We start from the raw sequence: 17,850 nt of genomic DNA, 5'->3' as shown, positions 1-17,850 counted from the left end.
GAGGCGGTGACCTCGAGAAGGGCTGGCACACTAGGGGTCTCCCTGGGAACTGTGGGGAGCTGTGAGCACACAGGCCGGTGAGTGGCCAGCAGGAAGATGTATGCCAAGCGGCTTAAGAGCGACCTGGTGGAGCTGTGCAAGCAGAGGCGGCTGCGCATTGGGAGGCTCACCAAAGAACAGCTCATTGCCCAGCTGGAGGCGGAAGATCGCGCGAATGAACTGATCCCTGTGTCTCAGGGAAGCAGCCTGGCAAATGCAGTGCAGGCACCAGTGTCTGTCCCAGCTGGGAGTGGTCAGCCGGCTGCTGAGGGCTTCCCGAGACCCCTCCTTCCTATGCCTAGGGGAAGGGTGGGGAGGAGCCCAGCAAATACCGAAGGCGCCGTGACCCCCCCGGCCAGCAGGGGATCCTCCCGGCGAAGCTCGCCGGCCAGCAGAGGATCCTCCCGGCGACGTTCGGCATCCGTGGAGCGGAATTGGCTGGAATGGGAGAAAGAGCTAAAACTGAGAGAGCTGGAGGATCGTGAACGACAGAGACAGCATGAACGGGAGGAGAAAGAGAGACAGAGACAGGAGAATGAGAGACAGCGTCAGCATGACCTGGAACTGGCGAGATTAAAGGGCAGCGAACCCCCGGCTGCGGTGAGTGAGGGGGGACCCAGGACTGCACGGAGCTTTGATAAGTGCATCATGGCCCCATACAAGGAGGGGGAGGACATGGATGACTTCCTGGAGGCCTTTGAGACGGCCTGCGAGCTGCACCGGGTTGATCCCGCGGACAGACTCCGGGTCCTTACCCCCTTACTGGACCCCAAAGCCGTGGCATTGTACCGCCAACTGGGAGAGGCAGAGAAAGGGGACTACGAACTATTCAAAAAGGCCCTGCTACGTGAGTTTGGGCTGACTCCTGAAATGTACCGGGAAAGGTTCCGGAGTCAAGATAAAACCCCTGAGATCTCATATCTGCAACTAGCCGCCCGCATGGAAAGATACGCCAGCAAGTGGGCTGATGGGGCCCAGACGAAGGAGGACCTGGTCAAACTGCTGGTACTGGAGCAACTGTATGAGCGGTGCCCATCCGACCTGAGGCTGTGGTTGGTGGACAGAAAGCCAGAGAACCCGCGACACGCAGGGCAGCTGGCTGATGAGTTTGTAAAGAGCCGGTCAGGGGGTGGCAGGGAGGAGTCCCAAAGGAACAGGCCCGCCGCGATGCAGAGAGAGAGTCACCCTGGGACCTCCCAAAGGGGGAATAGGGGGAATCCCCTCCCACGGGGAATGCCCAGCATCAGGGACAACCGACCGGCTCGAGGGGACCCACGGGACATGAGCTGCTATTACTGCGGCCGAAGAGGCCACGTTCGGGCCCAGTGCCCCAAGCTCAAGGACAGACTGAGCAGACCGAACCCGCACCGGGTTAACTTGGTAGAGGCCCAGACGGACGAGGGGCAGGCTTCTCACGCAAGAGGGGCTGGCAGCTTATCAACTGCTCAAGAGAGAGAAGGGCCCCAGGCCAGCTTCTCTGGGGGGCCAGATGCTCCGGATTCAAAGTTCTCCGTTTACAGGGTTGGCGCGGGGCTGTCCCTGCGGAGCGAGTGCCTTGTTCCCCTGGAGGTAGATGGGAAGAAAGTTTATGGATACTGGGACACGGGCGCAGAGGTGACACTGGCCCGGCCCGAGGTGGTGGCCCCAGATCGGGTGGTGCCCAACACCTTCCTGACCCTGACCGGGGTGGGCGGGACCCCATTCAAGGTTCCCGTAGCGAGGGTACACCTGAAATGGGGGGCCAAGGAGGGCCCCAAGGACGTGGGAGTGCACCACCATTTGCCCACTGAGGTGTTGATGGGGGGGACCTAGAGGACTGGCCAAGCAGCCCCCAGACCGCCTTAGTCGTGACCCGTAGCCAGAGCCGGCGAGGGGCACTACGCCCTGACCTTGGGAAGGATGTCCCACCGGAGGCACCGAACCCTTCCCAGGTGGGGAGGGAACACCCAAGGACAGGGCTCGGGGTGGCTGGGGCTTCCGACCCAGCCGACGAGAGGGAGCAGGTCCCCATCCCTTCCCCAGCCGCCGAGTTCCAGGCCGAGTTGCAGAAGGACCCCTCCCTGCGGAAGCTAAGGGGCCTGGCTGACCTCAGTGTGGTACAGACCATGAGGAGAGGATGCAAGGAGAGGTTCCTGTGGGAGAAGGGGTTCCTGTACCGAGAGTGGGCTCCCCCAGGGGAAGTGGAGTCGTGGGGGATCAGGAGGCAGCTGGTGGTTCCCCAGAAGTTTCGCCACAAGCTACTGTACCTGGTGTCACGGAGTATTGGGGGACTCAGGGCCCTGCACCCCCGGCTTCCTGCGATTCACCATGACTCTCAGCCAGCTAGTAAAGCAGAAGGTTTATTTGGATGACAGGAATACAGTCCAAGACAGGTCTTGCAGGCACAGACAACAGGACCCCCTCAGTTAAGTCCAGCTTGGGGTCCCAGGGCATCCCAGCCCACCCCCCTTTGGGGGGGGTCAGAGCCATCTCTGCCTCCCAGCCATCTCTCCAGCTCGCTTCCAGCACTCCCCCTTCAGCGACCCCTCCCACAGCCTTTGTTCAGTTTCCCCGGCTAAGGAGTCACCTGGCCTTCAACCCCTTCCTGGGTTCTCATGTTACACACTCAGGTATGCGCCCTCGGGCCGTCTCCCATCCTCCAATGCAGACTATCCTAGCCACACTCCCCTGTCAGCATTCACAGACCACAGTGAGAACAGGCCCAGTTCGTCACACCTGGCCCATGACATCCCTCTCGCCGGGCACCAGGGGATCCGGCGCACCAGGCAGAGGCTGCTACAGAACTTTTACTGGCCCGGGGTCTTCACCAACGTCCGGCAGTACTGCCGATCCTGTGACCCCTGCCAGAGGGTGGGGAAGGCCCGGGACAAGGGGAAGGCAGCATTGAGACCTTTGCCCATCATAGAGGAGCCTTTCCAGAAGGTGGCCATGGACATAGTGGGACCTCTCAGCAAGACGACCTGGTCTGGGAAGAAATACATCCTGGTGGTGGTAGATTTCGCCACCCGCTACCCCGAGGCAGTGCCCTTATCGTCCATTGAAGCAGACACTGTGGCGGATGCGCTGCTGACCATTTTCAGCCGAGTGGGGTTCCCCAAGGAAGTCTTGACGGACCAAGGGTCCAACTTCATGTCGGCCCTACTCCGGTGCTTGTGGGAGAGATGTGGGGTCCGGCACAACTGGGCCTCAGCATATCACCCCCAATCCAACGGGCTGGTGGAGAGGTTCAATGGGACGCTAAAAATGATGCTGAAAACATTTATGAATCAGCACCCGCAGGACTGGGACAAGTACTTACCTCACCTGCTGTTTGCGTACAGGGAGGTACCCCAGGAGTCTACCGGGTTTTCGCCTTTCGAACTGTTATATGGAAGGCGGGTAAGGGGGCCCCTGGACCTGATGAGAGACGAATGGGAGGGGAAGGCCACTCCTGACGGAGAGTCGGTGGTGGAGTATGTCCTGACCTTCCGGGAACGACTTGCCGAGCTCATGGGCCTGGCCAGGGAGAATCTGGCCAGGGCCCAGAGGAAGCAGAAGGTCTGGTATGACCGCACAGCACGGGCCCGCACCTTCGCCACTGGGGATCAGGTGATGGTCCTCATCCCCGTGAGGAAAAACAAACTCCAGGCCACCTGGGAAGGGCCCTTCAAAGTTGTCAAGCAACTAAACGAGGTAAACTATGTGGTGGAGCTGTCGAACCGGGCACACCACCACCGGGTGTACCATGTGAATATGATGAAGCCATATTATGACAGGGGGAATGTGGTGTTGGCCGTGTGTGGACATTGGGAGGGGCCGGGAGATGACCCTTTAGTAGATCTATTCCCTGGGACAAGAGCTGGCTCCCCCCTGGAAGCAATTCCCCTCTCTGATCGGCTAACCCCTGCCCAGCGAGCTGAGATCGGAGGGGTGCTGCATCTGTACCAACAGCTGTTTTCCAACCAGCCTGGACGCACTAATCTGACTGTCCACCGGGTGCAGACAGGATCGCACCCGCCTATAAAATGCTCCCCCTTCCGAGTCACAGGGAAAACTGCTCAGGACCTGGAAAGAGAGGTCAATGACATGCTGGCTTTGGGGGTGATCCAGCCGTCTTCCAGCCCTTGGGCCTCGCCGGTGGTGCTGGTCCCCAAAAAGGACGGGTCGATCCGGTTCTGTGTGGACTATCGGAAGCTCAATGCCATCGCTGTAGCCGATGCCTACCCCATGCCCAGGCCGGACGAGCTCCTAGACAAGCTGGGAGGTGCTCGGTACCTTACCACCATGGATCTTACAAAGGGCTATTGGCAAGTGCCGCTGGATGCAGATGCCAGGCTGAAATCGGCCTTTGTCACCCCTCTGGGGCTCTATGAGTTCCTGACCCTGCCCTTCGGCCTCAAGGGAGCGCCGGCCACCTTCCAGCGCCTGGTGGATCAGCTACTGAGGGGGATGGAGAGTTTTGCCGTGGCGTATATCGATGACATCTGTGTCTTTAGCCAGACCTGGGAGGACCACATATCCCAGGTTAGACAAGTGCTGGACCGACTCCAGAAGGCTGGGCTGACCGTAAAACCGGAGAAGTGCAAGGTGGGGATGGCTGAGGTATCCTACCTAGGCCACCGGGTGGGAAGCGGCTGCCTAAAGCCGGAACCAGCCAAAGTGGAGGTGATCAGAGACTGGCCCGCTCCTCGAACCAAAAAGCAGGTCCAAGCCTTTATTGGGATGGCAGGGTACTATCGGAGGTTCGTGCCCCACTTTAGCGCCATAGCCGCCCCCATCACTGAGCTGTGCAAGAAGGGGAAGCCAGACAAAGTGGTCTGGACCGAGGAGTGCCAGGAGGCTCTCCGGGCGCTGAAGGAGGCTCTGGTCAGTGGCCCAGTTCTGGCAAACCCAGACTTTGACAAGCCCTTTATGGTGTTCACCGACGCCTCAGACACAGGACTGGGGGCGGTGTTAATGCAGAAGGATGAAAAGGGGGAGAGACACCCCATCGTGTACCTGAGCAAGAAGTTGCTACCCTGGGAGCAGAACTACGCGGCCATCGAGAAGGAATGCCTGGCCATGGTGTGGGCCCTCAAGAAACTAGAGCCATATCTCTTTGGGCGACACTTCACCGTGCACACCGACCACTCTCCCCTGACCTGGCTGCACCAGATGAAAGGAGCCAACGCCAAGCTCCTGAGATGGAGCCTGCTCCTGCAGGATTATGACATGGACGTGGTCCATGTGAAGGGACGTGACAACCTGATAGCGGACGCATTGTCCCGGAGAGGGAGCCCTGAACTTCCCCAGGTCACTGGTCAGAGTGACCCCGCTCAGTTCAGTCTCGAAGGGGGGAGAGATGTGACGGAGCAGGGAGCAGGGCAGATTTGACCTGGGAATGTTGCAGGGGGGTTGCAGTGAGGAGGGGGGACTTCCCTTGAAGGAAGCTACCTGAGCTGTAACCTGAGCCAGGAACGGGGGTGGGGAGAATTAACACCTTCTGCCCGGGAGACTGAACAAAGGAGAGGAGCAGCGGGAGGGGCTTGGAGTTTAGTTTCGGTTTGGGCTGGGTGGTGCAACGCAGGGAACCCCAAGCTGGGGTCTAAGCTCCCTGAACCTCACAGAGGGACCTAATTGAGGGGGTCTGGTCGTACCTACACACTCTGCTTGAGACGGTGTTCCTGTCCTTAAATAAACCTTCTGCTTTACTGGCTGGTTGAGAGTCGCAGTGAATCTCGGGAAGAGGGGTGCAGGGCCCTAACTCCCCCACAATCCGCAACAATTGGTGGAGCTGTGCAGGCAGAGGGGGCTGCGCATTGGGAGGTCCACCAAAGAACAGCTCATTGCCCAGCTGGAGGAGAGGGATCGCTTGGATGAACCGAGCCCTGTCCCTGAGGGAAGCCGCACAGCGGATGCAGCGTGGGCCCCGGGGCCTGACATGGCTGCGAGGGGTCAGACTGCTGCCGAGGACATCCCGAGACCCTGCCTACCTATACCTAGGTGAGGGGTTGGGGGAAGCCCAGCGAATACCGAGGGCACCCTGACCCCGGCAGCCAGCAGGGGATCGTCCCGGCGGAGCTCCCCGTCCCAGGAGCGGATGCGACTGGAATGTGTCAGGGAGCTGAGACTGAAAGAGCTCGAGGTAAGGCGGCAAGAACTGAAGCAGGAGCAGGAAGAGAAGGAGAACCAGCGACAGCATGAGGAGAACGAACGTCATCATGAACTGGAACTGGCGAGACTGAGGGGCAGCGAACCCCCGGCTGCGGTGAGTGAGGGGGGACCCAGGACTACACGGAGCTTTGATAAGTGCATCATGGCCCCATACAAGGAGGGGGAGGACATGGATGACTTCCTGGAGGCCTTTGAGACGGCCTGCGAGCTGCACCGGGTTGATCCTGCGGACAGACTCCGGGTCCTTACCCCCTTACTGGACCCCAAAGCCGTGGCATTGTACCGCCAACTGGGAGAGGCAGAGAAAGGGGACTACGAACTATTCAAAAAGGCCCTGCTACGTGAGTTTGGGCTGACTCCTGAGATGTACCGGGAAAGGTTCCGGAGTCAGATCGGGTGGTGCCCAACACCTACCTGACCCTGACAGGGTGGGTGGGACCCCATTCAAGGTGCCGTGGTGAGGGTACACCTGAAGTGGGGGGCCAAGGAGGACCCCAAGGACGTGGGGGTACACCCGTATTTGCCCACTGAGGTGTTGATGGGGGGGGACCTGGAGAACTGGCCAAGCAACCCCCAAAAGGCACTGGTTGTGACCCGCAGTCAGAGCCGGCGAGGGGCCCTGCGCCCTGGTCTTGGGGGGGGTGCCTTGCCTGAGACGCAGGACCCTAACCTGGTGGGGAGGGAGCGCCCAGGGACACGGCTCAGGAAGGCTGCAGCTTCAGACCCAGCGGGCGAGAAAGAGCAGGTGGCCATCCCTGTCCCAGCTGCTGAGTTCCAGGCCGAGGTGCAGAAAGATCCCTCCTTGCGGAAGATAAGGGACCTGGCCAACCCCAGTGCGGTACAGAGCATGGGACGAGGTGGCCGGAAAAGGTTCCTGTGGGAGAAGGGGTTCCTGTACCGAGAATGGGCTCCCCCAGGGGAAATGGAATCAGGGGGGATCAGGAGGCAGCTGGTGGTACCCCAGAAGTATCGCCGCCAGCTGCTGTGCCGGGCCCAGGACATTCCCTTCTCAGGGCACCAGGGAACCTGGCGGACCCAGCAGAGGCTGCTACGGAGCTTTTACTGGCCTGGGGTCTTTGTTACTGTCCGACAGTACTGCGGATCCTGTGACCCCTGTCAGAGGGGGAGGAAGGCCTGGGACAAGGGGAAAACAGCTTTAGGACCCTTGCCCAGCATAGAGGAGCCTTTCCAGAGGGCGGCCAGGGTAAAAAGGGCGGCTCTGAACCAAGAGAGCCCAAAGCACAGACCTCCAGACTGGAGCGCTGGGAGAAGACCCTAACCCAGTTGGTATTGGGGTGGGGAAAGGGCACAGACCACCTAAACCGTCCCACAGGCGAACTACGAGTGCCATCGAGCAGCCCCGACCTAAGGGGGGTGGGGCGTGAAACTGGAGGGGCCTGGTGTAATTCTCACCAAGGAATGGGAGGGATGCGGGGGCATCCATGGGAACGGGGGTAGGTTCAAACTTCCCCAGGTCACTGGCTAAAGTGACCCCGCTCAGTTCGGTCTGGAAGGGGGGAGAGATGTGACGAACTGGGACAGTTCTTACTGTGGTCTGTGAATGCTGACAGGGGAGTGTGGCTAGGATAGTCTGCACTGGGGGATGGGAGACTGACCGAGGGAGAATACCTGAGCATGTAACAGCAGAACCCAGGAGGGATTAGAGGCCAGGTGACACCTCTGCTGAACTGAACAAAGGCTGTGGGAGGGGTCGCTGAAGGGAGAGTTTCAGGGCTGGCTGGTGATGTGGCTGGGAGGCAGAGATGGCTCTGACCTCCCAAAGGGGTGGGGCGCCCTGGGACCCCAAGATGGACCTATCTGAGGGGGGTCCTGTTGTCTGTGGCTGCAAGACCTGTCTTGGACTGTATTCCTGTCGTCTAAATAAACCTTCTGCTTTACTGGCTGGCTGAGAGTCACGGTGAATCACAGGAAGCCGGGGGTGCAAGGCCCTGTGTCCCCCCACACTCTGTGACACTATGTATCCCCATCCACCCCCTCTATCTATCTATCTATCTCCATCCACCCCCGTCTATCTATCTATCTATCCATCCCCATCCACCCTATCTCCATCCACCCCCCCATCTATCTATCTATCCATCCCCATCCATCCCCTCTATTTATCTATCTATCTATCACTGTCAGAACTAAAATAATCTCTCATTCAATTCTCTTTTACCACTTCCAATATTTAGTGAGCTCCAAGTCCGGCTTAACAAAGTTTTTTTGATCAGGGAATTTGCTAAGTTTTTCAAATAAAAGTTGATATTTACAGTGTGATAGCTACAGATACTTTCTGTAACAAATGTTTTCATCTGGAATATCTTTAGTTTCTCACCTTTAACAGATGTAAAACTAAGGATATCCCATTTTTTTGTTGGGAAGTTTTTTTTTTTTTTTCATATGAAAGTTGCTGATACTTTCCCTGTTTTCACAAAGGTTTGGGTTTGGTTTTGCCTGGGCATCTCCTCAGTTTTTGTGTGAAATTCCTTGTCTTTATGTATCGATTTATAATGACTGATATTTTGTCAACGTTCACAATGTTTTTTGGTTCGGAATTGCCTTCATTTTTCATATAAAAGTTTATATTTATTGATTTAAAATTACTGTTACTTCCTCAGCCTTAACAAAGTGTTTTGTTGAATGTCCTTAGTTTTTCTTATGAGCATCTGTAATTATTGATTTTAAATTACTGCTACTTTCCAACGAAGTGTTTTTCTCTGGGGATTTTCTTTGTTTTTCATGTGAAATTGCATAGTCACTGATATTTAGGAAACATTCATGGGGTTTTTGGTTTGGCCTCATCTTTTCAGACAAAAGATTGTATTTATGGATTAAAAACTACAGACACTTTCTGAATCTTAGCAAAGCTTTTGTTTGAATATTGTCTTAGATTTTTTAATGCAAATCTCTTGATAAATACTTTCTCTGTTTTACCAGAGATTTGTTTGTTAATTGCTGAAGTTTTTTCATACAAAAAAAATGTATTTATTGATTTTAAAGTACTGGTACTTTCTCCATCCTAACCAAGTTTTTATTTGGGAATTTCCTTAGATTTGTTTTAATGAAAATCTCTTTATTGATTCGAAATTACCAATACTTTCTCAGTCTTACCAAAGATTTGTTTGGGAGTTGCTTGAGGTTTTTCATAAAAATTCGATATTTCCAGAGTTAAAAGTTCCCTGTGCTTTTGCTTAGCCTTAAGGAAGGTAATAAGGGAGGGCTTCCTCCTGGCCGGTGAATAATCTACTTTCTGTCCTTTCTTCGGCCCCCCCATCCCTGTATCCCTCCGTCCACAGAACCGCAGCTGAAGGGCATCGTGACCAAGCTCCTCTGCAGACACGGTTTCTACCTCCGGATGCACCCAGATGGGAGCATCGACGGGACAAAAGAAGACACCAACAGCTTCAGTGAGTGATGCCCGGGCAAGGCCGAGGGGTTATGCAGGGTTAGGCCAGTTGGGGGACCTCCAAAATGGCAGGGAACGGGATGGGGGACCTGCGGGGGGCTCTGTACTGTGGGGGGCAGAGGAGGCTCCCTACATCCTGGCACTCCCATGCCACCTTTCCCCTCTAGGACCCAAGGCGGGGACTGGCTGGCTCAGGGGGGCAGGGAATGGGGGAGGGGCCTGTCCCCTTTAGGGGGCGCCGGCTCCCCTCGGGCCCCAGGGCGGGGACTGGCTGGCTCAGGGGGGCGGGGAATGGGGGAGGGGGTCTGTCCCCTCTAGGGGGCAGCACATTATGTGCATAGAGAAGATGGGTAAATTCTGCCTTGATCTAATCCCACCCATCCCCCTCCTGCTCCCAGCTGTCTCCAGTCAGGGCGAGTCCAGAATATTCATCTGGGATTGCAAAGAAGGGGATTAACGTCTAGGAAGCAGAGCTCGCCCGCCCCCGAGAAGGGATGACGGGGAGGAAAAATAAATCCAGCTCTAAAGCGGAATGGGGGAGGGGTTCGGCGTGGGGAAGAACCCAGGAGCCCAGGCTCCAGGCAGAGCTTCTGCAAAATCGGGCAGTGGGGATCGGAGCCGGTGCCCCCTAGAGGGGACAGGCCCCTGCCCCATTCCCCGCCCCCCTGAGCCAGCCAGTCCCCGCCCTGCGGCCGGGTGGGAGCCGGCACCCCCTAGAGGGGACAGGCCCCTGCCCCATTCCCTGCCCCCCTGAGCCAGCCAGTCCCCACCTGGTGCCGGGTGGGAGCCGGCGCCCCCTAGAGGGGACAGGCCCCTGCCCCCTTCCCCGCCCCCCCTGAGCCAGCCAGTCCCCACCTGGTGCCGGGTGGGAGCCGGTGCCCCCTAGAGGGGACAGGCCCCTGCCCCATTCCCCGCCCCCCTGAGCCAGCCAGTCCCCGCCTGGGGCCGGGTGGGAGCCAGCACCCGCTAGAGGGGACAGGCCCCATGTCCCAGTCCCACCTGCTGCTTGTGTGAGTGCTGACGCCTCGCTGTCTGTCTCTCTCATCTCCCACAGCTCTCTTTAACCTGATCCCCGTGGGACTGCGCGTGGTTGCCATCCAGGGTACCAAGTCGGGGCAGTATATCGCCATGAATGCAGAGGGCTACCTCTATACCTCCGTGAGTGTCATTCCCCCCCGCCTCCGCCCGGCCCTCCCTCCTGACTAAACTGACCGTTGGTGTTAGCAGTGGGATCTAAGGGTTGTGTATGTGCTCTGGGTCCCAGCGTGGTGGAGTGGCCAATAGGGTGCATGATCCTCTTTCTTCCAGCAGGGGGCGCTGCCTGCGGGGTGGATTTAGTGGTGGGTCATGACAGTGCATCCCTAGGGAGGCAGATCAGAGCGTCCATTGGTGTTAGCGGTGGGATCGCTGGGTGAGCCCTGGAGGGGCGGGCTGATCATAGCTAATGGAGTGCAGTATCTGCTCTCTGCCAGTAGGTGGGGCAGTGGAGAGGGGTCCCTCCATACTTGTCTGGTATCCCCACCCCCGCAAAACAGCCCCCCACTTTTCCCCATGTGGGGTGCTCTGGAATAGGAGTGCCCCCTCCTAACTCTGCCCCACACAATCCCCTTCTTCAGGCCCCATGGTACCAGGGCCCTTCCTCCCCCTTGGCGTATCCTCCCCCCTCCCGCCGATGCTGAATTAAATTTAGCAGCTGGCCTGATTTTTAGGGAACCCCTGGGAGAGACCAAGAAAATCCCCACCTGCAACCAGGGAGAGAGATGCACCATCAGCCATCCCCGTACGCTGTTCTGTCTGTCTGTCTAGGCCCAAGCACGCCTGTCTGGCCGTGTCTTTCTGACTCACTTTCCCTGTCACTCTCCATCGCACAGGTGAAGGTGATTCTCCCGCCAGGCCCCCCGCCTCTCCCCAGCCATGGTGCGCTGTGGAGGTCTGTGAAAGCTGGGGAGCAGGCCACGGGCACGCTGAGCTTTCGGTGTGGGCAGGGGATAGCGGGATGGGAGGGAAAGCAACGGTGAACGTAGCGCCGTGACACCGACAGGGAAAGTAATGGTGAATGTGGTGCTGGTAGTGAAAATAATGGTGACTGTGGAGCTGATCATGAAAATAATCGTGAATGTGCTGCTGACATGGAATGTAACTGACCGTTGTGCTTATAGTGAGAATAATGGTGAATGTGGCACAGATAGTGAAAATAAGACTTAACCTGGTATGGATAGTGAAAATAACAGTGAAAGTGGAACTGATATGGAAAATAATGGTGAACCTGGTGCTGACGGTGAAAATAACTGAACATGGTGGTTCTAGTGAAAATAATGGTGAATGTGGTGCTTCTAGTGAAAATAACTGTGAACGTGGTGCTTCTACTGAAAATAATGGTGAATGTGGCACGGATAGTGAAAATAACTGTGAACGTGGTGCTTCTACTGAAAATAATGGTGAATGTGGCACGGATAGTGAAAATAACAGGGAACATGGTGCTGATAGTGAAACTAATGGTGATCGTTGTGCTGACAGGGAAAATAACTGTGACTGTGGCGATGATAGTCGAAATAATGGTCAACGTGGTCCTGGTAGTGAAAATCATGGTGAATGTGGCGCTGATAGTGAAAATCATGGTGAACGTGACACTGAGAGGGAAAATCCATCCCCACATACCCCTTCTATCCAGCCAGCCAGCCCCATACACCCCATCTACCTAATTATCATCCAGCCCCATAGATGCCTTCCCCATCCATCCATCCATCCATCCGTTCTTTCTCCCTTCCCATACACCCCTCTTTCTTTCTTTCTTTCTTTCTTTCTTTCTTTCTTTCTCTGAAATCACACCCCCTTTCTCCTGTGTCTCTCACACACGGACGGACTGCATAATTCACAACCCCTCAAACCCAGCTGCCCTTAACCCCCCCAGGTCTGTGGAATATTCATCTCCCTGCCGGCGAGCCCCCCGCCCCCCTGCAGCCCAGACACCCCAGCGCAGCCAGGACACTTCGACCCTGGCCCCAAGCTGTGATGCAATAGCCGGGCTCTTCCCAAAGTTAACTGGGGTCAAAGTAGCTCAGAGCTTCCTTTCGAGGGCAGCAGGGGGCGCTCTCCCCTGGCAGGCAGGGCTGGCCCCAGGGCAGTGCTAGGGGGCGCTGTGGGGCAGGGAGCAGGGCGGGGGTTCAGCAGGGGGCGCTCTCCCCTGGCAGGTGGGGATGGTCCCAGGGCGGCGCTAGGGGGCGCTGTGGGGCAGGGAGCGGGGCGCGGGGGGCTCAGCAGGGGGCGCTCTCCCCTGGCAGGTGGGGATGGTCCCAGGGCGGCGCTAGGGGGCGCTGTGGGGCAGGGAGCGGGGCGGGGGTTCAGCAGGGGGCGCTCTCCCCTGGCAGGCGGGGCTGGCCCCAGGGCAGCGCTAGGGGGCACTGTGGGGCAGGGAGCGGGGCGGGGGCTCAGCAGGGGGCGCTCTCCCCTGGCAGGCAGGGCTGGCCCCAGGGCGGCGCTAGGGGGCACTGTGGGGCAGGGAGCGGGGTGGAAGGGGCTCAGCAGGGGGCGCTCTCCCCTGGCAGGCAGGGCTGGCCCCAGGGCGCCGCTAGGGGGCACTGTGGGGCAGGGAGCGGGGTGGAAGGGGCTCAGCAGGGGGCGCTCTCCCCTGGCAGGCAGGGCTGGCCCCAGGGTGGTGCTAGGGGGCGCTGTGGGGCAGGGAGCAGGGCGGGGGACTCAGCAGGGGGCGCTCTCCCCTGGCAGGCAGGGCTGGCCCCAGGGGGCGCTAGGGGGCGCTGTGGGGCAGGGAGCGGGGCGGGGGGGCTCAGCAGGGGGCGCTCTCCCCTGGCAGGCAGGGTTGGCCCCAGGGGGCGCTAGGGGGCGCTGTGGGGCAGGGAGCAGGGCGGGGGGGGCCAGCAGGGGGCGCTCTCCCCTGGCAGGCAGGGTTGGCCCCAGGGGGCGCTAGGGGGCGCTGTGGGGCAGGGAGCGGGGTGGGATCTCAGCAGGGGGCGCTCTCCCCTGGCAGGCAGGGCTGGCCCCAGGGCGGCGCTAGGGGGCGCTGTGGGGCAGGGAGCAGGGCGGGGGCAGCAGGGGGCGCTCTCTCCTGGCAGGCAGGGCTGGCCCCAGGGCAGCGCTAGGGGGCGCTGTGGGGCAGAGAGCGGGGCGGGGGCAGCAGGGAGCGCTCTCCCTTGGCAGGCAGGGCTGGCCCCAGGGCGGCGCTAGGGGGCACTGTGGGGCAGGGAGCGGGGTGGAAGGGGCTCAGCAGGGGGCGCTCTCCCCTGGCAGGCAGGGCTGGCCCCAGGGTGGTGCTAGGGGGTGCTGTGGGGCAGGGAGCGGGGCGGGGGCTCAGCAGGGGGCGCTCTCCCCTGGCAGGCAGGGCTGGCCCTAGGGGGCGCTAGGGGGCGCTGTGGGGCAGGGAGCGGGGCGGGGGGGGCCCAGCAGGGGGCGCTCTCCCCTGGCAGGCAGGGTTGGCCCCAGGGGGCGCTAGGGGGCGCTGTGGGGCAGGGAGCAGGGCGGGATCTCAGCAGGGGGCGCTCTCCCCTGGCAGGCGGGGCTGGCCCCAGGGAGGCGCTAGGGGGCGCTGTGGGGCGGGGGGCTCAGCAGGGGGCACTCTCCCCTGGCATGCGGGGCTGGCCCCAGGGCGGCCCTAGGGGGCGCTGTGGGGCAGGGAGCGGGGCGGGGGGGACCCAGCAGAGGGTGCTCTCCCCTGGCAGGCGGGGCTGGCCCCAGGGTGGCGCTAGGGGGCGCTGTGGGGCAGGGAGTGGGGCGGGGGGTTCAGCAGGGGGCGCTCTCCCCTGGCAGGCAGGGTTGGCCCCAGGGGGCGCTAGGGGGCGCTGTGGGGCAGGGAGCAGGGCGGGGGGGGCCAGCAGGGGGCGCTCTCCCCTGGCAGGCAGGGTTGGCCCCAGGGGGCGCTAGGGGGCGCTGTGGGGCAGGGAGCGGGGTGGGATCTCAGCAGGGGGCGCTCTCCCCTGGCAGGCAGGGCTGGCCCCAGGGCGGCGCTAGGGGGCGCTGTGGGGCAGGGAGCAGGGCGGGGGCAGCAGGGGGCGCTCTCCCCTGGCAGGCAGGGCTGGCCCCAGGGCAGCGCTAGGGGGCGCTGTGGGGCAGAGAGCGGGGCGGGGGCAGCAGGGAGCGCTCTCCCTTGGCAGGCAGGGCTGGCCCCAGGGCGGCGCTAGGGGGCACTGTGGGGCAGGGAGCGGGGTGGAAGGGGCTCAGCAGGGGGCGCTCTCCCCTGGCAGGCAGGGCTGGCCCCAGGGTGGTGCTAGGGGGTGCTGTGGGGCAGGGAGCGGGGCGGGGGCTCAGCAGGGGGCGCTCTCCCCTGGCAGGCAGGGCTGGCCCTAGGGGGCGCTAGGGGGCGCTGTGGGGCAGGGAGCGGGGCGGGGGGGGCCCAGCAGGGGGCGCTCTCCCCTGGCAGGCAGGGTTGGCCCCAGGGGGCGCTAGGGGGCGCTGTGGGGCAGGGAGCAGGGCGGGATCTCAGCAGGGGGCGCTCTCCCCTGGCAGGCGGGGCTGGCCCCAGGGAGGCGCTAGGGGGCGCTGTGGGGCGGGGGGCTCAGCAGGGGGCACTCTCCCCTGGCATGCGGGGCTGGCCCCAGGGCGGCCCTAGGGGGCGCTGTGGGGCAGGGAGCGGGGCGGGGGGGACCCAGCAGAGGGTGCTCTCCCCTGGCAGGCGGGGCTGGCCCCAGGGTGGCGCTAGGGGGCGCTGTGGGGCAGGGAGTGGGGCGGGGGGTTCAGCAGGGGGCGCTCTCCCCTGGCAGGCAGGGTTGGCCCCAGGGAGCGCTAGGGGGCGCTGTGGGGCAGGGAGCGGGGCGGGGGGGCTCAGCAGGGGGCGCTCTCCCCTGGCAGGCAGGGTTGGCCCCAGGGGGCGCTAGGGGGCGCTGTGGGGCAGGGAGCAGGGCGGGGGGGGCCAGCAGGGGGCGCTCTCCCCTGGCAGGCAGGGTTGGCCCCAGGGCGGCGCTAGGGGGCGCTGTGGGACAGGGAGTGGGGTGGGGGGGGCTCAGCAGGGGGCGCTCTCCCCTGGCAGGCGGGGCTGGCCCCAGGATGGCGCTAGGGGGCGCTGTGGGGCAGGGAGCGGGGCGGGGGGGGCTCAGCAGGGGGCGCTCTCCCCTGGCAGTCAGCGGTGGCCCTGGTGAAACCCAGGCGTCCGAGGCAAGGCGCAGCTCTGAGACCCGTTGCCTCCCTGCTGAAAGACAAGAGCGGGGGGCACTGCCCTCTACTGCCCACAGTTGGGCATTACACCCCCCACCACACATCGTTCTTTCTTTCTTTCTTTCTTTCTCACTCACACCCCATTTCTCTCCCTCCCTCCCTCCCTCTCCCAGGCTCACTTCACCGCCGAGTGCCGGTTTAAGGAGTGCGTCTTCGAGAATTACTACGTCATGTACTCCTCCACCCTGTACCGCCAGCGCGAATCCGGCCGCTCCTGGTACCTGGGCATCAACAAAGAAGGCCAGCCCATGAAGGGAAACCGAGTCAAGAAGACCAAAGCCGCCGCCCATTTCCTGCCCAAGCTATTGGAAGGTGAGTGGGGGAAGCAGGAACAATGGGGCGGGGGCTAGGGGAAGCAATGGGGGATGTAAAATAGAGACACCCCCCCACACCCCTGGTGTCTTTCTGTGTGGTAGGGCGGCTGGAGCAGCCAATCCCGTGCTATCCCTCACTTCTTCCTTCTCCTTGTGTCTCTCTCCCTCCCCACAGTGGCCATGTACCGCGAGCCGTCACTCCATAACGTGGTGGACCCCTCGGCGCCCCAGAAGTCAGATGAGGCCGGGGCCCCCAGCAAAGAGACAGCCAAGCCCCGCAAGGCGACGTAACCCCAAGGCCGGGGAGGGGCGTCGGCACCACTCCAGCAATGCCCCTCCCACGCACGTTCCCGCTCTGCCCCCTTCTGCTCAGGATGCCTGCCTACCTACATTCAACCTCTGGACCTCAGAAAAAAATGCCATCGAGGGTGTAATACCCTTTGCCACCACTAGGAGGGCGACATTGCCCTGCTGGAGAAAGAATTATGGGTGTGCGTATATATATATATGGTCTTCCATGCCAGCTGAGAGCGTGATTCCCTGTTCGGCCAACAGGTGGTGACATTGGGAAAAGTTCTGATCTATGCCAGCTTCCTTTTCAGCAATAAGGGTGCGACGCCTTTTCCCACTAGCGGAGGGCGACATTGGGAAAAACTGTTAGAAAATCCCCTTCCGTTGCACAATGGACGATACGCTTTTCAACCGCTGGGTCGCATCGGGGAAGGATGTTCCAGGCGAGACCTTCCATTTGCAATAATAAAAAAAAAAGGGGGTATCCTGCCCTCTTCCAGCGGAGGATGGAGACATCGGGACATTGCCCCCTGGCGTGAGACCACCGAGTGGTGACACGGTCATGTTGGGAGAGGCTATTACATACGCCACTTTCCCTTGCAATAAAAAGACAGCGTGTTCCTCTTTCCCACCAGCAGGTGGTGACGTTGTCACACTGGGGGGGGAAGATGGGTCTATCTGCCGCCATCTAGTTGATACCCTTTCTCCCCACTAGGGGACAACACTGTTGCATCAGGAGAGAATGTTCTAGACGTCACCTTCTCTGGCGTCATACCTTCTTCGACCACTAGGGGGGTGACATTTCACAAAGGGGGAAAAAAGAGAGCCAGCCATTCCGGATTTCTTCCCCGTTTCGATGGAAATGAGACACCAATCCGGGAGGGGAGGGAAAGTGAGGGGCAACCAGAAACTCCGCCCCCTTTTCCCACCAGCCCCTCCCACTCTAACATGCCAAATACTGTAGGATGTAGCCCTGCAACAACAGGAGACAAAGCCAGTCACGAGGAATCTGGATCAAGACTCCAGGACAATTGCGCGGGGGGGAGGGGGAGATACATGCTGGGGGGGTGGAGTCAATGCTTGATGGACACCTGTTGTATTTTATTGTTTAGTGACGGAGGGAGGGGGGAATATGTGTGGATGGAGCGGGGGGGTCAAAGCTACTTTCTGTTCCCCTTAGGCCAGGCGTTGGCCGAGGTTTTTAATTCTCTGACTCAGGTCCTCTGCCATGTGTCGCCTGCCTCCCAGAACCGGGGAGGGAACCCAGGAGTCCTGGCTCTCAGCCCCCCTGCTCTAACCACCAGCCCCCACTCCCCTCCCAGAGCCGGGGAGAGAACCCAGGAGTCCTGGCTCCCAGCCCCCCTGCTCTAACCACCAGCCCCCACTCCCCTCCCAGAGCTGGGGAGAGAACCCAGGAGTCCTGGCTCACAGCCCTACCTGCTCTAACCACCAGCCCCCACTCCCCTCCCAGAGCTGGGGAGAGAACCCAGGAGTCCTAGCTCCCAG

The 17,850-nt window shown here is 60.6% G+C and overlaps 1 protein-coding gene across 1 annotated transcript in view; it reads left to right on the top strand.

The window, feature by feature from the left end:
* Positions 1-17,357, top strand: part of FGF11 (fibroblast growth factor 11) — a 31,802-nt gene extending 14,445 nt beyond the window's left edge. Inside the window, exons 2-5 of the mRNA XM_054049507.1 lie at positions 9,468-9,578; positions 10,632-10,735; positions 15,853-16,051; positions 16,229-17,357. Of these exons, the coding sequence (XP_053905482.1) occupies positions 9,468-9,578; positions 10,632-10,735; positions 15,853-16,051; positions 16,229-16,344 (530 nt within the window). The 3' untranslated portion in view covers positions 16,345-17,357. The remainder of the gene's footprint in view (positions 1-9,467; positions 9,579-10,631; positions 10,736-15,852; positions 16,052-16,228) is intronic.
* Positions 17,358-17,850: the final 493 nt, after the last annotated feature.

Source organism: Malaclemys terrapin, chromosome 15 (genome assembly GCF_027887155.1).
Source record: "Malaclemys terrapin pileata isolate rMalTer1 chromosome 15, rMalTer1.hap1, whole genome shotgun sequence".
Taxonomy (NCBI): Eukaryota; Metazoa; Chordata; order Testudines; family Emydidae; genus Malaclemys; species Malaclemys terrapin.
The sequence above is the reverse complement of the archived record's forward strand: the minus strand, read 5'-3'. Positions and strand labels throughout refer to the sequence as shown.